Source organism: Peromyscus maniculatus, chromosome 8 (genome assembly GCF_049852395.1).
Source record: "Peromyscus maniculatus bairdii isolate BWxNUB_F1_BW_parent chromosome 8, HU_Pman_BW_mat_3.1, whole genome shotgun sequence".
NCBI lineage: Eukaryota > Metazoa > Chordata > Mammalia > Rodentia > Cricetidae > Peromyscus > Peromyscus maniculatus.
Genome location: NC_134859.1, coordinates 12,508,609 through 12,530,282, shown reverse-complemented (window position 1 = coordinate 12,530,282; position 21,674 = coordinate 12,508,609). Strand labels below are relative to the sequence as shown.

At 48.3% G+C, this 21,674-nt stretch overlaps 1 protein-coding gene across 4 annotated transcripts; it reads left to right on the top strand.

The window, feature by feature from the left end:
- The first annotated feature begins 277 nt into the window (after positions 1-277).
- LOC102909486 (serine protease 30-like) lies at positions 278-15,660 on the top strand. Of its 4 annotated transcripts, none has more exons than XM_076577988.1 (7): positions 278-403; positions 12,141-12,238; positions 13,157-13,183; positions 13,297-13,462; positions 13,556-13,827; positions 14,205-14,365; positions 14,539-15,660. In XM_076577988.1, the coding sequence occupies exons 2-7, from the start codon at positions 12,190-12,192 to the stop codon at positions 14,791-14,793; spliced, it is 930 nt and encodes a 309-aa protein (XP_076434103.1). In that variant the 5' UTR covers positions 278-403; positions 12,141-12,189; the 3' UTR covers positions 14,794-15,660. The 4 variants fall into 4 exon arrangements, with proteins under 4 accessions (XP_076434103.1, XP_076434101.1, XP_076434102.1 ...); XM_076577986.1 differs by lacking the exon at positions 278-403 and adding an exon at positions 416-756; XM_076577987.1 differs by lacking the exon at positions 278-403 and adding an exon at positions 11,760-11,943.
- Positions 15,661-21,674: the final 6,014 nt, after the last annotated feature.

The following is a 21,674-nucleotide window of genomic DNA, read 5'->3' as shown; positions in this document are numbered from 1 at the left end:
GACACAAAAGCTTATCAGCTAGCTGAGACCACAGCCAGTTTTTGGGATCCTGAGGCTGTGGCAACGGTTCTGCCCCCTTTTTATAGTAAGGGGGAAAGAAAGCATCAGGCATGAGGTGCATGGTTGGAGTCACGTAGAAACATCTATTAAAAGTTAACTTTGGTCCAGGCAGCTGTTGGCTATAATGGGCAAGGGGGGTAAAAGTTAACCCCTGTCTGTTGACAGAGGAGTTAGCTATAAGCAGAGAGCCATTGTTAGAAGTTAACCTTTAGAGCTGATGACTGTCAGCTTTTATTTATTTATGTTTTTAGGTTTACAATTTTATATTTCTATATTCCTAGACCCTTCACCCTCAAACCAGGACAGAAGATACGCCCTTTCTGCCTTGAATTTCTTTGACCAGGTAATTTGCCACAAAGCAGAAAGTGACTAATCCAACAATCCAGCGGCTGCGTGCGAACAGACTCCAAAGCCATGGGTGAGATGATACAGTTGGATGCAGCCTTTACCCTGGGGAGCTCCCTGGACTCTGCCTTCCTTTCCTTAGCTACCCCCAGTTGTTGGTGTATGAACCATCAGCATGACCGCTCCAAGACATGATTAACGAGGAGACAGAGAACAGCCAGAGGCATCTGCAAGAGTCCAGAGCAGAGAGAGAACAGTAGACTGTTCTGAAGACCATCTCCAGGGGGTTCAGGTCCCAAAGAGGAGGTGTGGAGTCGGCAAAGGGAAGGAGGAGACTGATACGATCTGAGGGTGAGTGGGGATGTCTGCAGTTTTAGTGAGAAAAGGACACACATTTTATCCTGGGTAATTGCACAAAAGATTAAGTGGGAGGAAGCAGGCAGGGAGCTGAGGTGTGGCTTGTGATCAGAGACTGAGGAAGTTAGCATTGACCTTGACAAGTTAGGAGGCACCACAGTCATGTGTTAATGGAAGGGCCACAAGTTCCTCTGGCCAGAGGAGAATGACTCCCTTTGTAGCAAGCAGGAACTTTCTTCAAGCCCCTGAGGGAATGAGGACTTCTGTCTAAACATCTGACCTTGGCAAAAGGACTTTCTCAGGGTGACCGGACATTCCATTATAGAATATTGCAGCATTTTATTTGTCTTAGTTTATCCATATAGCTAAAGCTTAAAGTGAGCAAAGACAAAGCTAGACAAATATTACTTGAACATGAGACTTTAGGAATTTATAAATCATGATTATCAAGTATACCTTATTTTATTATGCATATGTTACTTATCTAAAATTTCTAGCAGCTTGGTGTTAACTTGTGTGGGTAGAGTTATCACAATATACGGTTTCACAATGGCAGGGATTTTTTTCCAAAAAAAATATTTTTGTTTAGAGAGGCTGCCATTTGATACATTTTCACCCTTCAAAGCCCACACAAAATTTCCCAAAGGAAAAGGCAAAAGGGAACTTCCATAACACATAGTAGAATCTTTAAAAACAAAAGTAAAAGGGTGTTGGAGAATTGTGATCCGCAAAGTTGAAATGCTGGAACTTTTCAAGTAGCAATGGTTACCATGTCGTCCACACTAGGACTGAACATGGCCAGGAGAGAAGTAGGAGCAGAATGGGGTGGGGTGGAGTGAGAGATGAAGACAAAGACATAGCAGGGTTATAAGGAGAATGAGTAGCTGGAGGAGGGAAGCCAATGAGCTGGGGGAGTTGAGGGTAGTGTTGGTTAAACCGCGCTGCTCATGGCTGGTGGCCACTGGCGGCAGCCATGCCAGCGGAGGAGAGTGCTGATCAGAAGAATCAAGAGCCATGGTTACCTCTTAGAGCTTTATTGGAAGGGGGGAGAGAGAGAGAGAGAGAGAGAGAGAGAGAGAGAGAGAGAGAGAGGGAGGGAGGGAGGGAGGGAGGGAGGGCCCACCGCTTTTTAGGCTGGGATGCCGTTGCAGGATGGTGACATAATTAAGGACAGAATCCTTACAGGTAGAGGAGGAGGTTGTTAGAATTCTGCCCTCACTCCAGCTGCATGACCACACATGCGCAGTTCAGGAGTTAAGCAAAGGGCTTGCGACTTACATCATCAATGTGGGCTGGTGTGCACGGCATGATCATCCAATCAGTGCATGCGTGGTGTAGCTCTGTAAGTCAGCCTGTGCATGTTCACCAGGAACCCTTAAAAAGCCGGACGCAGACCCCACCCTCTCTCTCTCTGTTCTGTTCCATCTCCCTCAGGCCTGGTTCTTCTCCCCGACCCCTCTTCCTCCTAATAAAGCTCTGCTACTAGGTAGTTGTGGCCGTGCCTCGTGACCTTTTCGTGTGGTAACCAGCACCGCCATCAGCACCACTTATCATTCTTTCAGAGGTGAGAAGAGCTTGGATGCTAGCCTGGACTCTGAAATGTGTAACAGGTACTTGAGATGCTGAGGGAGCCTGGAGCCACCATGTGCTTTGGTATGCTAAGAGGTAGTCATTTGTCCCATCATACCAAAAATGGCTCCTTTTGGTAGAGTGCAACTGGCTTCTCCAGTTCCTGAGGAGTGCTGGCTTCTGCTTAACCACCAGAATTTGGGGAAATGGAGTTTCCTTTGTATCGGGGACTATGGGGGTCCAGCCCCTTGACAGTCCCCTCCCAGGGTCCGGGAAGAATCTACAACCAGCTGATAATTAATCTTTAATGAAAAGAAATTAATCTATGTACACGAGACTCCTAGTTCATACACTTTATTAATTCTGTGATAGTTCTCTCTCTACACAGCTTCTATTCTGCTCTCATGTCTAGCTCCTTTCTTTCTTGATTTCTCTATATTTATCTACTGTCCCCTCTAGGTCCTATCTTAATTCCTTCATCTAGTTCTGTCCCTTCTAGGTTCTCATCTATTTAGTTCTTTCCCCTATCAGCTCCTCTCCGTCTTCTTCTCTCTCATCTGACTCTTCCTCATCTTTCATCTCATTCCTTTAGTCCTCTCTTCTAGCCCTTCAATCTAGTTCTTCCCCATCTCAGTTTGTTCCTCTCAAGTTCTCACCCATCTAGTTCTTCCATTCTCTTTTCTCGCCACCCCCCAGCGAAGTTGAGACTGGTGGAGAACAATAGTGAAAAGATCTTGAGAGAGGTCCAAAGTGCCTTTCCCAGGAGAAGACTCCACACACTACTGACTGTGCAGAAAGATCCTGTAGCAAGGATGAAAAGATTTATGTGGATTGAAAAGAAACTAAGAAGTCATAATGGAAATAGAAATGAAGAAAACGAGCCGTTCAAATGCCTCTGCACTTTCTGCCTGCATCAAGGGTGGGATCCTGCTGAGAACTCTAAAATAGTGCAGAATTAGGACAGTTGGTTCAGGACTAACGTATACACTGCCCTTACTGCCTTACTGCTGAGAATGCCATGCAGCAGACGTGAAAAGCTCTTTTTTTTTTTTTTTTTTAAAAAAAGATTAAACTGTACAGCAGTGAAAAAAAATAACAAAAAACTTCTAACAATGGCTCTCTGCTTACAGCCAGCTCCTCTGTCAACAGACAGGGGTTAACTTTTAACCCCCTTGCCCCTTATAGCCAACGACTGCCTGGACCAAAGTTAACTTTTAATAGATGTTTCTACGTGACTCCTAGCATGCATTCCTTGCCTGGTGCTCACTTTCCTATAAAAAGGGGCTTGGAACCCACGCCTTCACCACAGCCTCAGAATCCTGAACATTGGCTGTGGTCTCAGCTAGCCGACAAGCTTTTGTGCCCTGTGGTGATTTTCTGTTCTTTCTTTCTTTCTTTCTTTCTTTCTTTCTTTCTTTCTTTCTTTCTTTCTTTCTTTCTTTCTTTCTTTCTTTCTTTCTTTCTTTCTTCCTTCCTTCCTTCCTTCCTTCCTTCCTTCCTTCCTTCCTTCCTTCCTTCCTTTCTTTTCTGGAATAAAGTCTACTTCTGGTTTAATAGACTTTGGTGGTCTGTCCCCTATTATTGCATGACCCCTGACCCGCCTCTCTCCTGACCACCACCTCACTGCTGCCCCATGGCTTCCTACCTATTTTCCACACAATAGGCAAGCCCTTGCCTCTGGGCCTTTGCACTCATAGCTTCTCCTCCCTCCATGACCTGTGGTCCACTTCCTCACTTCCTACTCCTGATCACAGGTCACTGATATTTCTAACAGTGTAGCTCCCAATCTCACCACCTCACCCTGAGCCCACCGCCTCACTTCTTCCCTGCTTTCTCTTTCTCTCAGAACATTTATTACTATTTAACATGTTCCAGATTCCTTGTTTTGTTTGTTTGGTGGTAATGGTGGTATGGTGATTTTTGTTTGTTTGTTTGTTTTAAGATATGGTTTTACCATGTAGCTTTTGACTGGTCTAGAACTCACAGAGATACACCTGCCTGTGTCTCCTGAGTGCTGGGGTTAAAGGCGTGCACCACCATGCCTGAGATGACATGACAGGAAGGAGTCAAGGACAGTGCACTCGCCATAAAAAAATAGTTTTTTAGGGGGCTGGAGAGATGGCTCAGAAGTTAAGAGCACTGGCTGTTCTTCCAGAGGCCCTGAGTTCAATTCCTTGCAACCACATGGTGGCTCACAACCAACTATAATGAGATCTCGCTCCCTCTTTTGGCCTGCAGGCATACACGTAAACAGGACACTGTATAATAAATAAATAAATAAACCTTTAAAAAATAGCTCTTTAAAATTCACAAGCATATGTTGATTTTGTGTGTTGGGGTAATGAGGCATGAGTTACGGCAGACACAGGAAGTCAGAGGACCACTCGCTGCAGTCTGTCCTCTCTTGTGCGTCCTGCTGCTCTAACTCAGGCAGCACGCACCTCACCTACGGAGCTGTCGCCAGCCCTGACTGTCTTTCTGAAGAACTAGTCTTAGCTTGATGGGGTTCAGTTTTTATCTTTTCATTTTGTTGTAATTGGTATCCCCAAAAATGTCCTTGCATGGTTATAAATGTTAGCGGTGTTGTTAGTTATCGGTGGTTGCTATGGCATGTTTGTTTGTTTGGCAGATCATGTGGCTTGCCTCTCTCTCTCTCTCTCTCTCTCTCTCTCTCTCTCTCTCTCTCTCTCTCCTTTTTTCTCATTTCTCAGTTGAACCTCACTTTCTCTCATTAGCAGAAGTTCATTCTCTACTGAGACCTCCCTACCTTCTCCAGGGATCAGAAGAGTGTCCTAGGCCAGGTCCAGATACCCAGGGAGGAGTGGGTTCCTGGTGGGAACTGGGGACCCTTCTGTGCCGGTTCCCTTTCTTGTTCACCACGACAATACACCAGACAGAAGCACCTTAAGGGAAGAAGTACTTGATACGGTTCATAGTTTCCAAGTTTCACGGCAGAGATCATGGTAGCAGGACCATGTAACCCAGACTCGCCATGAAGCTGAGAAGGAGTCAAGGACAGTGCACTCCCCAGGACCCACCCCTTGTGACCCTCTTCCTCCATCTAAGCCTCACCTCCTAGGGATTCTAGAGCTGAGTGGGGAGAATCACCAGCTAAAGGCATCTGCTGACCTGAGTTAGATCCCTGGGACCCACAAGGTTCAAGTGACATCTGATGTTCTCTGTCCTCCAGTGTACACTGTGGCATATGTGTGCTCAGGAACGAACACACAAATATAGACACAACACACAAACATGCACACAGACAACATACAAACATACACACAGACACACAAACATACATACAGACACACACACAGACACAACACACAAACATACATACAGACACACAAACATACACACAGATACACAAACACACAGACATAACACACAAACATACACATAGACACTAGACACACAAACATACACCCAGACACACACAGACATACACACAGACACACAAACATGCATACAGACAACATACATACACACAGACACACAAACATACCCCCATACACACAAACACACAGACACAACACACAAACATACACACAGACACAACACACAAACATACACACAGACACAACACACAAACATACACACCACACACAAACATACACAGACACAACACACACACACACACACATACACACACACACACACACACACACACACACACACAGAGCTAGTGAAACATGAACCTGTGAGTACATTGCATGCTCAGCCCACAAAGCTATTCTTTTAGTTTGGTTTCATTATTTTGGTCAATGTCTGGTCTCTGTGTGCTTGCAATAAAAAAAACCCACCCATAAAAGGCCCCCTAGAAACACATCAACTTAGTGTTAGTTACCAAGGGAAAAGTGATCCCCAAACCCATTAGCTTCACTTGCCCTACATCAACCTTAAAACCTCTTCTCCTTCCGAGCCAGGTGTGGCAGAACATGCCTGTACCCCCATACTCAGGCTGTGGAGACGGGAGGACTAACGTTCAAGGCCAGCCTGAGCTACACAGCAAGTTTGAGGCCAGCCTAGGTATGAGTTCCTGTCTCAAACCTTATTTAAAAAGAAAGTGACAAGTCACAAGCGAGGAATCCCGTTGCCAGCCTCCCACTAGCTTTGCTGTGGAGACCGCACGCCTGTGGCGGACGGCTTATGGTAACGGTTGCTTTGCTTCCTTCTCATTGACCTGAATCCATTTTTTCCTGAAAGCACTGACTTCGCTTTGGTTTTCAGAGATCTGATGGTGACATCTCTGCCTCCACATTGTGTCTTCCCCCTTCCCAGCCTAAACCTTTGAGTCTGTGTGGATGTGTGGATCATTGGAGGAATGTTTGTCCAAGGCTGTGACACACGGTGAACTTGGCCTGCTGCATGTCGGGGCTAGCGTGTGTTTTCTACCCCACCCTTGTGTGTAATCATTCAGCTGCTTCTGACCTGTCATCAGGCCTAGCTGAACCACAGGGCCAGGATGTTTGTACAGGACCATGGCACCAGCAGCAAGAGGAGCTCAGCAGATTCTCGAATGAGCTGACCATTCTTCCAATTGACCTGTGCCTCCCACAAGAAGGAAGACATCTTTTGACATTGTGCCTTGGCCAGCAGAGAATTACAAGAATCTACCCATCCCCCAAACTAATAAAAGCCTGCCCCTCTCATTATTCAGAGCAGCACCCTCAGCCCAGCTGACCTGTATGTTCATAGCTTTGGATCAGATGTCATTTCAATTCTTCTCTTGCTCTACTCATTCACGGCCAGACCTGCCCGGTGTCCCCCCGTCCCTCCTGTGGGACTGGTTGCTTTATCGATTGGTGCTCAGAAACTGTTGACGTAAAAAGGGCATAACTTGGAGTCTCAGGACTCTGGTGGGGCAGCTGTGAGTTAGGGTTCCGGGGGAGGCAGGAAAGGCATGAGCTCCATGGGCTGTTGACTGCTGGGAAGGAATAGGGACTACCCCCTCCCTAGGGACAAAAAGTCTCCACTTGCAAACCTTGGAGGAGCCGACGTCACGAGTTCACTTCAGTTTCGAAACAAACACCTGGCCGTTTCTTGTGCCTTACCTCACATTTCCCTTTGACCGTGACTCAGAGACTGGCTGTTTCCACTCTGAGGATTTTTGTTTGGTTGTTTTTTTAAGTCACGCTTTATTTATTGTTTGGGCGGGCCTCGAATTCTCTGTGTGGCAAATGACATTAAACTCCTAGTCCTCCTGTCTCTTCCTCCCAGACGCTGAGACTGCAAGCTTGCATGGCCACCACGAGTTCATGTGGCGTAGAATCCGAACCCGGGCAAACACCCTGCTAATTGAGCTACATCCCCAGTCCTTACTCTGCATCTTTAGGATTTTGCTGTTCATTTTTATCTGTAAAATGGACAAACAGAATGAAAAGGTCCATAGCCTTTTCTTCTTCTTTTTTCTTTTTTTAAAGAGGGAGAAGGCGCGTGTGCACACAGGTAAAACAGGGTCTCTCACTAAACCCGAAGCTAGGCTGGCAACAAACCCTAGAGACCCTTTCATCTTCATTTCCCACATGCCCGGCTGTGTGTGTGTGTGTGTGTGTGTGTGTGTGTGTGTGTGTGTGTGTGTGTGTGTGTTGTGGGAGGTATAGGCACATGTGTGCCACTATGACACTCCTGTTGAGATCAGAGGTCAACTTTTGTGGGTTGGTTCTGGCCTGTCCTTTTTGAGACGGTCTCTTCCCACTGGGTAGGCCAGGCTTACAGACTTATGCTTCTGAAGACGCCTCTGTCTCCATCTTCCAGCAGGGAGGGGCACACTGTGGTTACAGACACTTGTGTGAGACCTCCTGTTAGTATTCTGACCCACCCCTTGGAGACCCGCCTAGGTCCTGATGTCATCTTACGTTTAAACCCACCTTGCCAGAGGTAGCGTGCTCTCTCTCTCTCTCTTTCTCTCTCTCTCTCTCTCTCCCCTTTCTCCTTCCCTCCATTCTCTCTACCCTCCCCCAAATAACTCGCCACATGGATATTGTGTCTGCCATGTAACTTTGCACTGTCTGCTGTGCCCGCCTGGCATGTCTCATCCAGGCCTCAGGGCCTGGTCCTTGGTCCAAAACCCACCAAGGCCTCTCGAGAGCTGTATCGTTATACCCACAACTAAGGTGCTCATGTTTGCATGGCAAACACTCTTACTCACTGAGAGAAGCTTGCTTCTGACACACCCTTCTACCAGGATGCTCTGTCTGCACAGGCTGAGTACAGTGGAGCCAACTTCCTGGAGCCCTGGATTTAGAGCTTGAGGGTGTCCTCTGTGACCTTCCCAGGCCTGCAGAGAGATGATCCACGGGAAGCAAGAAGTCAGTTCAGTTCAACACAACTCAGTAGCTGGTGTTGGTTCAGACTTTGAGATTCTGACCCCAAGTAGTTTATTTTAGGCTTGTTTGTTTGTTTTTTTAAGACAGGGTTTCTCTGTGTAGCCCTGGCTGTCCTGGAACTTGCTCTGTAGACTTGGGTTGGCCTCAAATTCACAGAGATCCGCCTGCCTTTGCCTCCCGAGTGTTGGGAATAAAGGCGTGTACCACTGTCTGGTTTATTTTAGGCATATTTAAGTACAGAACAATTTGGTGAAAACTTTTCTGCTGATAACTAATTCAATTCCATGTGTATGACAAAGCATACATAAATCTCCCTGAGGAACAAAGTGAGATACAGAGCAGACGTGGTTACTGTGAGGGCTAAGGTTGTTTTAGGTTTACATTATGTGCTTAAGACGTCTATAAAACAAAAATGCCTCTTATCTCTAAGTCTCACTTGCCCAAGGAAATATAAACCTGTGAGCCCCACTTGCCCAAGGGCAGATAACTTCCTAAAATGCTAGGGGCTGTTCTTGTAAGATAACAAGCCACATATCATTTCTATAAAGGTTGGTTGTCTCATCTACATGTGATAATCACATGTAGATGGGAGGTTCACACGCAGGAAGTACATCAAGATGTATACTTGGCCCAATTGGACCAAGGCAGGAAGTATTATAGCTTTGTGGGTTTTGCTTTTTTTTTTTTTTTTTTTTTTTTTTTTTTTTTTTTCCCAGACAGGGTTTCTCTGTGTAGCTTTGGAGCCTGTCCTGGAACTCGCTCTGAAGACCAGGCTGGCCTCAAACTCACAAAGATCCACCTCCCTCTGCCTCCCGGATGTAAGGATTATGTCCCTAATTTTGTCACCAGCCTGCGATGGCGTACCAGCCTAAAAAGCAGGAGTGCCCTCTATGTGCTCTCTCTTTCCACACTCTCTCTTTCTGCATTCTCTCCTTCCGTTCTCTTCCCTCCACGCAGTCTCTCTGTTTCTCTCTCTCTGTTTCTCTCTCTCTGTTTCTCTCTCTCTGTCTCTCTGTCTCTCTCTGTCTCTCTCTGTCTCTCTCTGTCTCTCTGTCTCTGTCTCTGTCTCTGTCTCTGTCTCTCTCTCTCTCTCTCTCCCCCCCCCTCTTTCCCAATAAAGCTCTAGAAAGGTAACTATGGTTGTGATTCTTCCACCAACCGGCACTCTCTCCTCTGTCGGCATGGCCACTTCCGGCAGCGGCCAGCCATGAGTGCTGTTGTTTAACCAACACCGAGTGCTGGGATTAAAGATGTGTGCCACCACCACTCGGCTTGGGTTTGCTTTTACAAGCAGCTGACTAACGTAATTCATGGCTATACTCTGGGAATCCCAGGTATGGACCTGGTCAGTGTCCATTGTTCTGGCCTGTATTAATAAAGCTTGTTTCAAATTTGGCTAAAATATTGTGGTAGTGCCTTAGTCTCAGCCAGTGGGATTAACACTACATTGAAACTCTTTGTAAACTGGACATGGTAAGGTACATATTTAATCCCAGCACTTGGGAGGCAGAGGCAAGGAGATCTCTGTGATTTTGAGGCCAGCCTGGTCTACATAATAAGTTCCAGGTCAGCTAGAGCTACATAGTGAGACCCTGTCTCCAAAAGACAGCAAACAAACAAAAAAAACAAACCCCACCCCTTTGTAAAGTCCATAAATATAGGTTCTGCAGAATGACTGAGAAAAACAAATATATGCTAAGGGTCTGGGGGAGGGTCCAGTTCAGGAAAAGTCTCTGACCTTAAGATAGAGCAGAGGTCACCAGACTAGAGAGCACAGCCACTCCCAGCCTTCTGGGTGGACACCAGGGACTTCATTCCTTCCCTGGAAGGAACCAATCTGTGAGCTTAACATTGCAGCTTCCCCTAGTGCGTACCTGTGAGCATAGAGATCTCCAGGTCTCCTACAAGAACTCTTTCCTCTTTGAGTTGATTTGCTCTGGCATTTTGTCCCAGTGATGAAATGTGGCTAACACGTGAGGTCATGAGAGCACTTGCTGAAGTTTGTGGCTTTGATCAAGGAATTCATTAGATTGCAGCATGTTAATGTGCCTCATTCACTTGATAGACAGAATTCTTCCACAGGATCCAATGCTCTTTATTATTTGACTATCTTCAACATAATGAGTTATTTTCCTAACATGGTACAAGAAAGACAAATCAGGTCTTTTTTTTGTAGCATCATTAGGAACTCATTGTTTCATATTTTATTCAATATATTTCATCACTTGACATCATTTCCTGTACTGAGACTCAAAATGAGGTTACCATCTTTGGGCTCCTGGGGGAAGCATTCATTTCACAGATGAGTGAGTGCGTAAGGCTCAGAGGTAAGAACTTAGGAACAAATGTAGAAAAGTAGGACACAGCCCTACACTTCAAACCCAGGTGTGTCTAGCAGGGGCCATAAGGTCACCGAAACCCTGTGTTACATGAACAATGAATTTTATGCAAGGAAAATCAGCTTAGTCTAAAGTTCACTAGATACCTGAAAAGGCAAAAAGATTTTAAATGTTTGGGAAGTTAACTACAGCTAAGAGACTAGGGAGATCTGGGAACTGTTGACATTTAGAGATAGATGCATAAGGGCCCCGTGGAGTAGAATTCTGAGATCTGAGAAGCCAGTGGGCATGAGCCTGAGATGCTAAAGCTGCCTGTCCCTGTATCTGAGATGAGGCCAGGCCAAGTTTGCCCTGGAAGTTTGGGAAAACTGGAGGCCAGGAGACTCCGTGGCCATCAGGATTAAGAGGCCAGCGCCACAGGAGGGCTGTCAAAGCAAAAGACATCTCAGAAATGGAGATGTAGGATCCCTGTACTAGTCAAATCCCACTGAGGGTTCATTGGAACCCTGGCTTGTGACCTTGTGAGGCACCAAGGGCATGCCAGTGTCCTCAGCAAGGTTGGAGACTGACCTGAGTGTCACTTTTGTCTGTAGAATTGGGGAAGGAGATTTGAAATATCCATAGCAGCGCAGGAATTAACTTCCTGGAAAACAGCAAGTATTTCTGAGTTGATACTTCCTGGACTGGAGGGCAAACCCTGGCTACATTTGTTTCCATAGTGACCAACCAGGCCTCCCAGGGGTTCCTACTTCTTAAATAGGGTTGGCCAAGAGAGGGCCATGAGCTACCGTGGTGAGAGGGGAGTCCCGAGTTAGGTGTTCTTGGCTCATCTCTGAGTCCAGTGAGGGGCAGAGAGGGCTGGCATCTGCTGGCAGCCGTAGGCAGAGTCCTGGGTTTCCTAAACAAAGTGGGCAGTGGGGGTCCCCCAACCCTCCTGAGGATAGGTGAGACTTCCCTATGCTAACCGCACAGGTGCACGGACACAGCTCCTATCGCCTCTGGCTCCCGATGAGCCACGAGTTCCTTGGCTTTTACCAAACCACATCCCCGAGACTGCAGGACGGGAGCCTGAATGGGCAGGCCTGGTCAGGTAATTAGCTTCCAGGTTGATTCCCTCTAAACTCTGAAATCACTCCCCTAGAGTGAGCCAAGGACTCTGACCCCACTGTGCTGAGGACTGGAGAGGAGCCATGAAGTCCTGGGCAAGGTGCATCCTTCTGCTGCTGCTGCTGCTACCAGGTAAGGAGTGTTCGTTCTTCAGCCATCCCTGACTCCTTTCCCCCAGGATGGCCTCAGGACTCTTCCTCCACCATCCTGCTTCCTTATGATCCTCAGCTGCTCTCCCTGGACAACCAGGAGAGGGCTCAAAGTAGGAGGCGAAAACCCATGTGTCCATTGACCCTGTGAGGGAGGCAGGAGGAGAGAGAACCAAAGGGGCTGGGTGGCTATTCCTGAGTGGGGCGACGTCCCTGAGTCGGGTCTCATGGGGGTGATGACTTTGAGGATGGAATGCTGACCCCAGACCTCTTCTCTTGTTTTCTTTTTTAAAAGTTTGATGAGAGTTTCATGTGTTCGTAATTTATCTTGATCATATCCGTCTCTTATCCTCCTCTCTTCAGTTCCCCTGGACACTCTCCAATACGGAACTCTTCTAACCCACCATCATCATCCCTCCCTTCCCCCCCCTCCCCCCGCCCCTCTTCTTCTTTGGTTGTCCACACCGAGTCCAGACACTGCTGTCCATGTGGGCATGGGTGTGGGGTCATCCACAGGAGCACAGGCCACCTACCAGTGGCCACACCCCCCCAAAGAAAAATTACTCTCCCTCACCTATCAGCCGTCAGCTGAGTCCTTCAGCTGGAGTGGCCTTGGGAGTGTTGACTGCCTGCTCTTGGGCAGGTCCTATGCAGGTTACTACAGCTGCTGGGAGGGGCTGCCTCAGCCGCAGCATGTCCAGAAGACAGCATTTCCCAGTACTCTTCCTCACCCTACAGCTTTCCTTCCTCCTGCCTGCTCTTCTGAGACGGTCTGGAGCTTGGGAGGGTGTTCCTGTAGAGACGGATGTCCCATTTAGGGCCGAGCACTCAGTCGCTTGTTCTCAGTGTGAGTGTCTTGCATTAACCAGAGCCCACTGAGAAACTTTCTCTTGTTTTCTAGGAGGACGAGGGGACGTGTTGCCCACAGGTAATGATCGGCCCTAACTGTCCCAGGGAAGAGTCCAGGGCAGGGGATGGAAGGAGATGTTGGAAATGGTGGGTCCCAGGTGGGACAGGCTTTCTGAGAAGGTCCTTCTGCAGTGTGTGGCCGTTCCAGAGATGCTGGGAAGATCGTGGGTGGCCAAGATGCTCAGGAAGGACAGTGGCCTTGGCAGGTCAGCCTGTGGATAGCTGGAGAGGGCCACATATGTGGGGGCTCCCTCATCCACCCAGGGTGGGTGCTCACAGCTGCCCACTGCTTCCGTAGGTAAGTGGAGTAGGGGTGCAGAGTGGCTGCCCTTCTCCTTACCTTGTCCCTCTCCAGCAGACGCCTCAACAGGCTGGGGTTATCTCTCCCTAGGTCTCAGAATCCCAGCTTCTACAGTGTGAAGGTCGGAGGACTGACACTCTCCCTTCTGGAGACCCCCATAACCTTGGCGGCTGTGAGGAGCATCTTTGTGTACCCCAGCTACCTCTGGGAAGACACGTCTAGTGGAGATATCGCGTTGGTACAGCTGAACACTCCTCTGAAGTCCTCTCAGTTCACTGCTGTCTGCCTCCCAGAAGCCCAAGCGCCTCTCACCCCCGGGACTCTATGCTGGGTAACAGGCTGGGGGTCCACCCAAGAAAGAGGTGAGGGAATATGTCTATCCCCAGTCCCTACTCCTGCCCATGGGAAGGCTTGACTAGGGGATGTACTTCCAAATTGTGAGCTTTGCCTTGGCCACGGTGCCCATTCATGGCAGATTTGGGAAACTCCATCCAGGGTCCAGGATTCTGCCTACTGCAGAAATGGGTAAGCTGGGGCCTAGCAGCCATGAGATTATGGAAGCTGGCACAACTCATGGGCCAAACTGGACTTGGACTCTGCTCCCAGACTCCGTTTCCTGGCTTTGGGACATGGGAGGGACTAGAGAACAGAAAAATGGCGGGAGGTCCGTGCTGTCTGCGTGGTAGGAGGGGTTCCAGTGGGTCTGGGTGTACTCAGGCCAGGCCTTTCTCCGGTACAGACCTGTCGAGTGTCCTCCAGGAGTTAGCCGTGCCTCTCTTGGACTCAGAGGAGTGTGAGAAGATGTACCACATCCCAGAGAGCAGCCTGTCAGGGAAGCGACTCATCCAGGCAGACATGCTCTGTGCAGGCTTTGCAGAGGGCCAGAGAGACGCTTGCCAGGTGACAGGAGCCCCTTGCTTCCCTCCCTGGCATCCCTGCCTCACAGTCATATCCATGCCCCACATCCCAGGGACTCGAGGAAGACCAGGGCACTCACTCAGCCTCTGTGACCTTGGCAGAGAGTGTTTTTATAAAGTTTTTTTTTTGACCGGACTCTCCTCCTTCTCCCTCAGGGTGACTCTGGGGGACCACTGGTCTGTGTCATCAATAGTTCCTGGATCCAGGTTGGGATCACCAGCTGGGGATTTGGCTGTGCTCGGCCATACAGGCCTGGTGTCTACACTCGGGTGCCAGCTTATGTAGACTGGATTCAGAGAACCATGGCAGAAAATCCCTCTGACACCTGCGGATGCCACTCCAGAGCCTCCGAGGCTCAGCCACTATTGATGCTAGTCTTGCTGGTCTTAGCCTTGCCAGGGGCCATGTGAGCTACAGTTCTAGAGTTCTGGATCCTCTCCTGGTGGGACGGGAGACTTGGAAGCTTAGAGGGGACACTGAGAAAGTAAGTCTCAAATGGTGGGTTTGCAGGTGACAGCCGGGGAGGTGTCGGAGGCTGAAGTGACATGAAGAGTTTTAAGGACACAGTAATCTGGAACACAGACCCACATCCCATCAAACACAGGCAGGCGCTCACGTGTCACTTACCACAGGCCTGGTCCTGGTTCAGCTCTACCTGTGTTAACCCTGTCAGTCACACAGTGCGGCAGTGGGGAAGCAGGGAAGCTTCCTGAAGCTTCCTTCAGAGAGGGTGTGTGGACTTCCTGAGGTCACACAACCAGCTGCCCAGGATAAAAATCTCCGTCCAGCAGGTGTGGATCAGAACCTGTGCTTCTGCCTCTCTATGTACCCCACACTGGCCTCAGCCACGTAAGTGAATGTACCAGAGGCATGAACCACCACACTTGGCTCTTATTCTTCGCTCATAACGCATCTTTGTTCTGACAAAATAAATAAATAGAAATCCTTTGCCATGGAGCTGGAAAGGTGGCCTTCCAGAGGACCAGAATTTGATTCCTAGAACCCACATCATGCAGCTTACCACTGCAGGAGGTCCTGCTTCTGGCCTCTGAGGACATACACATGGTGATACACAAACACATAAAATAAATTATTATTATTATTATTATTATTATTATTATTATTATTATGGTTTTTTGGAGATGAGGTTTCTCTGTAGCCCTGGCTGTCCTGGAACTCACTCTGTGACCAGAAATCTGCCTGCCTTGGCCTTCCAAGTGCTGGGATTAAAGGCATGCACCTCTACCACCCGGCAAAATAAATCATTATTAACAAGACTTGATGATTTTATGTGGATAGAGGTTTGTCTGTATGTGCAGTGCCAGTGTCCATTCAGATCTCTGTCTCTGTCTCTGTGTGTGCGTGCGCGCGTGCGTGCGTGCGTGCGTGCGTGCGTGTGTGTGTGTGTGTGTGTGTGTGTGTGTGTGTGTATTTTGTTTTGTTTTTTGAGACATGGTTTCTCTGTGTAGCCCTGGCTGTCCTGGAACTCACTCTGTAGACCAGGCTAGCCTCAAACTAAGAGATCCACCTGCCTCTGCCTCTTGAGTGCTGGGATTAAAGGTGTGCACCACAACCACTTGGCTCTGTTCAAATATCTTGAAACTAGAGTCACAGAATCGAGTTATAGACAGTTGTGAGCTGCCATGTGGGTGCTGGGAATTGAACCTAGGTCCTTCGGAGTAACAGCTGGTGTTCTTAACCACTGAGCCGCCTCTCCAGCCCCCAAAATAAGATACCTATTTTTAAGATATCCTTTGACAGAGTAGCTTTCCATCTGCTGGGTCTGATCACAAGATGCAGGGGTATGCATCAGATGGCACTGCCTTTCTCTCATGTTTTTTCTATAAATTCATTTGCATTGTCTTTTTCAAAAGTATCTGACCATATTCAATGTAAATCAAACTGATAAGTTGTCATGTGCTGTTTGAGCTCACTGAGAAGCTGGCTCTGGGAACAGAGTTGCCTGGGGACAACTGAACCCCACTTCAAAACCCAAACATGTTTAAATGTCCTCCAAACTTCCTTGTCTAGGAATGAGCTGGCCCCTCTAGCTCCGGGACAGGCAGGATACCATAGCAAACAGTGAAAACCTGTGCCCTTGGGAACAGCTGGAAAGTGGAGCGTTTTCAGCAATGGTTTCTCTTGCTTATCTCGTGACATGAAAGTGCCTGGCATGGGAAAGAGCAGCAGGAAGTTCAGCCATGGAGGGAGAGCACACTGGGAATCCAGCGCCTGCCTTAACTTACCCAGTTCCTATTGGATGTTGTGAAGACCTGTTTCATGACGTCATCTCTCCGTTGCTGTTTGTTCTTTTACTTGGAGGCTTTACCAGAGGGAATACTCTGCTCTGCCAGGACTCTCTATTGGGGACTCCAGCCCCTCAACAGGGCTCCCCTGGATGGGATGTGTTGAGCACCCAACTTGATGATGTTTTGCTTTCAATCACTTGTTATTTATTCACTTACTTTGGCTTGCTATATACATAATGATCTAACTCACTTAAAACTAAAGGCACGGTTACCGTAGATCATTCTCCAAAGTGCAAAGAACACAATGGTAGATTTCATAAAAATAATCCTTTAGAGGCTGCAGAGACGGCTTTGTGGTTTAGAGCACTGGCTGCTCTTCCAGAGGGCCAGGGTTCAATTCCCAGCAACCACGTTGTAGCTCACTATTGTTTGTAATTACGGTTTCAGAGGATCTGACATCCTCTTCTGGCCTCTATGGCCACTGCATGTATGTAGGCAAAACACCAATATTCATAAAATAAAAATAAAGTCTTTAAAAATTAAAAAAAAAGTCCTTTGCCCCAGAAGGTTTTTGAAGTCCAGGCCTGGAAGTTGCCTGCATCTATCCTGGCTTCACAGTTAGAATCACTGCTATCCTGTCAACCCTCCTGTGGTTACTAGCAAAACTCCCATTCTTTCTTCCAAGTGTCTCAAAAGTATATATATATATATATACATATTCATCATGACTCAGTAAAGCCGAGAACCAGGAACCATTCGATACTTTTGGCGTCAGCCTTGGCATGTAGTTGCCATGGCCACGGGAGTCTTTGTTCTGCCAACTCTGGCCTGTGGAACATCTCCCACACACTCCTAACCTACTGGCAACTGTAGGTGCTGCTCACAACAGCTTTGGGTGCCATTACCTACTTGGTGGTGAGTGTCCTCTACCTGGGTTTAGTAGATGTACAAAAGGTCACCTGATAGAACACATAATCATTTTCAGGCAGAGAGACATTCGAAAGTTGAACCCTTTCCTTGGAAGTTTGAGAAACTCTCACTGTCTGTGTGACATGAGTTGGCTGGGCTGCTAGGGCCATGGAGGGGATGGCTGCCCTCTTTGAGAGAACTATCCATGCTCCCCAAGGCCAACCCTCTATTTCTGGAAACATTGCCCACTCCAGGTGGCTGCCTGTAATGCGCCACAGTAAGGCTGGCCCAGGGCCAATGCCAAAGGCAGGAGGCAGGGGAATGGCTTAGTTGGGAAGTGCTTGCCACACAAGCATGAGGACCTGAGCTTGAACCCCAGCACCTGTGTGAAGATGCGACATGCAGCAGCAAGCACCAGTGATCTGAGTGGTGGGGAGGAGGGGAGGAGAACCTCTGGGGCTCCCTGGCCAGCCAGCCTAGCCTAAAGAGATGACCTGTGAGAGACCCTGTCTCAAAAATAGTTGCTAGCCCTGGAGTAAAAGACTCAAGCTTCACTCCTGGCCTCCACACACACGTACATATGTACATATGCACATTGAACACACACACACACACACACACACACACACACACACACACACACACACACACACACAGCTACCCAGGTCAGAGGGAGAGATCAGAACTCTTCTCTGGGTGTCCCCTTCCTGCACTCAGCTCTATCCCATTTGTCCATCCAGGATGAAGGGCTCATGTCTGGTGAAGGATTTGGCTTTTCAGTGTCTACTTCCCCCTCCTTTTCTCTTGATGTCAAGGGTCAAGTGTCTTGTTAATAAATTCTCTGTCTCCTCATGCCTCACGATAACTACCTTCCATAAGTAAACAAGACAGCCATGGAGTAGAACAAAAGAAAAGGCCTCGATTGATGATTTTGAACTCCAGATCATCCCTGTTGGTTTTAGTGGTGTGGTGGCACAATGTTATTAAGCAGCGCTGTTACTGTGCGAGAAAAGCCATGAGGCACGACAAAACCCAGTATCAGAGCTTTATTAGGAGATGGGGGCGGGGGGGGGGGGGACAGAAGAGAGCGTGGCCAGGCCTGTTGGAAAGACATGTGAGGAGAAGGGAGAGAGGGGGAGAGCAGAAGAGAGGGGAGGAGTTTGTGACCGATTTTTTAAGGATTCCCCTGCGCATGTGCATGTGGGCTTATGGAGCTATGCCACGCATGCACAGATCGCATGACTGCATGGCAATCACGCAGCGCACAGATGATGTAGGATGTAAGACCCCTTACTTGGCTACTGAACTGTGCACGTGCGGTCATACAGCTGGAGGAGTGGCTGGAATCCTAACAACCCCACTTTCACTTCTGGGGTTACAGGGGTACATCACTAAGTCCGGTTTCAATTCTGCATTCCTGCTTAATGCATGACAACAAGCAACCCTACCCCTGCATCAGTCAACTCTCAGAAGTCTCCACAGGGTAGCCTTCCTTAGACAGGAGTACTTATCTCCTCAGATGACCACACAGCCTGGTTCTAAGATCCCCTCTACCCAGGCTAAGTGTGTCTCCACGCATCTGTGTGTGGCTCCATGGGCTGAGTTCTGTAGTCCAACCTTCATTTCCTGGTGGCATATTCCACCCCACCCTCCAAGGGCTGCTCCTCATCCCCACCCCTCACCCCAACAACAGGTTACAGAAAAGAGCCTAAAGCCACCCAGGGAAACACAGTTTCTGCAGCCTGGGATTGGCTGCATGCAAACCCGAGTCCCTTTGTCTTCTCTTAGTCAGGCTTCCCTCCCAGGGTGATCCTGCCAGAGGATTTTGAAAATGGACATTTCTGCTATGGTAGCAGGCAAGGAGGGGCTGGGTTGGGATGGAGGTCAAGGATATAATAGTTGGGAACCCCGGGGGGGGGGGAGTTGGGCTGTGTGTGGCACCCAGGTGGCTGTACCCATCCTTGTCTACACAGGGACTCCTCTCAGGAGTCCTCTGCTAGCTGCACTGTTCATATAATCTAGGTGGCCTCCCTCAGACACAGACCTAGTGACAGCTTCCTTCTTGGACAGGCTGTAACAGAACTGTCCAGTTCTGCGTTGTGCAAGAGGAGATAGTCATGGCCAACACAGACAACACAGAGACACACCCTCAGGGTCAAGCCAGAACAAGGATAAGGAAATGGGTACAATTTACTCAAATGTTCCGGAAGACCCAAGATTTCTGTCCAAAGGTCAAACCAGGGAATGACTGGCTGAGATGAGGAACTGAACCAGGAGCCCAGTCTGGAAATGATGGGGCCTTTCCCAGCAGGAGTCCATGGCTGAGGCTAGCATGGCCTCCTCCCTGAACAGGGAGTGAGTTGGTGAGAAGTGATTCTCGGGGACACGTGGGCTGTGCCAGTGGTACCATGTGTGGCTGGCTCCAGGTTTCCAAGCAAGACACTCCAGGATATAGAGGCTGAGGCCTCTGGCACAGGGGATATAGGAGGCTTCGGAAAGGCCATTCTCCTCATGATTCTGGGCTGGGCTGGTACCTGCAAAGGAGGTGATAGAAGGAACAGGATTTGGGTTTCAGTATCATGCCTCTCCAGAATATTACTTCCACTCTCTTGGCCTTGGCATCCTTATATGTAAAAATCAGAATTAATCTCCTCAACAGGGTGTTTATGACAATTAAATGAGTAGGTAACGTGTTACATGTTGTAAAAATATAAAATGTGTGCTCCAAAACTGGTACATGTTGAATGCTGGTCTGTTCTTTAATCTATCCATACTTCCATCCACCTATCCATCAGCCAGCCACCTATTTGTACATCCATCCATCCAACCATTCATCCATCCATCCACCCACTTACCTATTAACCTACATGTCTCTGCATCCATCTATTTATCAATATCCATCATTCATCTTACTATTTGTTTGTCCATCCATCTGTCCATCTACCTATCCATTTATCTATCTACATACACATCCACTTAACCATCCATCCATTGATCCTCGCATTCAAAAAAAAAAAAAAAACCAAAAAAAACCAAAACCAAAAAACCAAAAAACAAAAAAAAACTCATAGGATACTTTCTTGCCCAGGTCCAGACCCTCCAGCAGGAGGCATCCTCCTGAGCTCTGTGTCCACAGGTTTCCTCACCATTGTCTCAACCCCCTTCCTCCTTCCTACCGCTGAGTATTACTGGCTCAGCTCTGGGCTTTTCACTCAGAGAGATAAAAATCGCAAAAAGGCCAACAATAGCATCGGAAGAAGGCTTTATTGAGGGCTTGCACTCAAGCATATGATGGCTCATGGGATACAATTCGGGTCTACTCTCCCAGGAAGCCTCGATTGTCCGCCAAGTGGTTTGTGCAGGTGCTTATGGTTATGGCAAAAGGCAATAAATGCACCATAACTTTAATCTTGGCAGGAGGACAGAGCACAGCACAGGGGTTCTACTCATGCTCAAAGTCTGCCTGCACTAAGGCTGACCTAAAGTACATACTGCTGGAACTTGGATGCTTGACCAGGAAGGTCAGGTAGCAGTCAAGCCAGGCACTCTGAGCACAAAGCTATAGGAAAGTCCCTTTGCAGACTTTGGAGGAAGCAGGAGGCATCAATAGTGCCAGTGTGTGATGAAGAACCTGCGGGAAGCTTCCTCAATAAGGGTGGGAAATACAGCTGGGGACTGAGCCCTTCTGGTCCCCATCCCAGCCATCAGGGACACAGGTCCTGGTTTTTCTTGTGTCTTTCAAATTCTACCAGCATGTTAGCTTATACCTATAATCCTAGCACTTGGGAGACTGAGGCAAGAGGATTGTGTAGTGGGTAGCCATTCCAGCTTGGTTCTGGAAGTTCCAACCCCCATTGAGACTCTGGCAACTGTCACGCCTACGAGGCGGGGCGAGGGGAGGCGCCTGGGGACCTGAGAGCTGGATGGGCCAGCGCTCGCTCTGGGCGCGCTCTCGGTGCCAGAACGCTGACCGGTGCAGATTGATTGTGCAGAGCTCCGGAGAACACCGCTGGACTGCATTACACCTTCCCCAGACCCTGCGACCTACCCATTACTTAATTTGTGAGTTACGCCATTAAATAAATATCCTTTTAACTACGTGGAGTGGCCAAAATAATTTCTCCAATATCTGG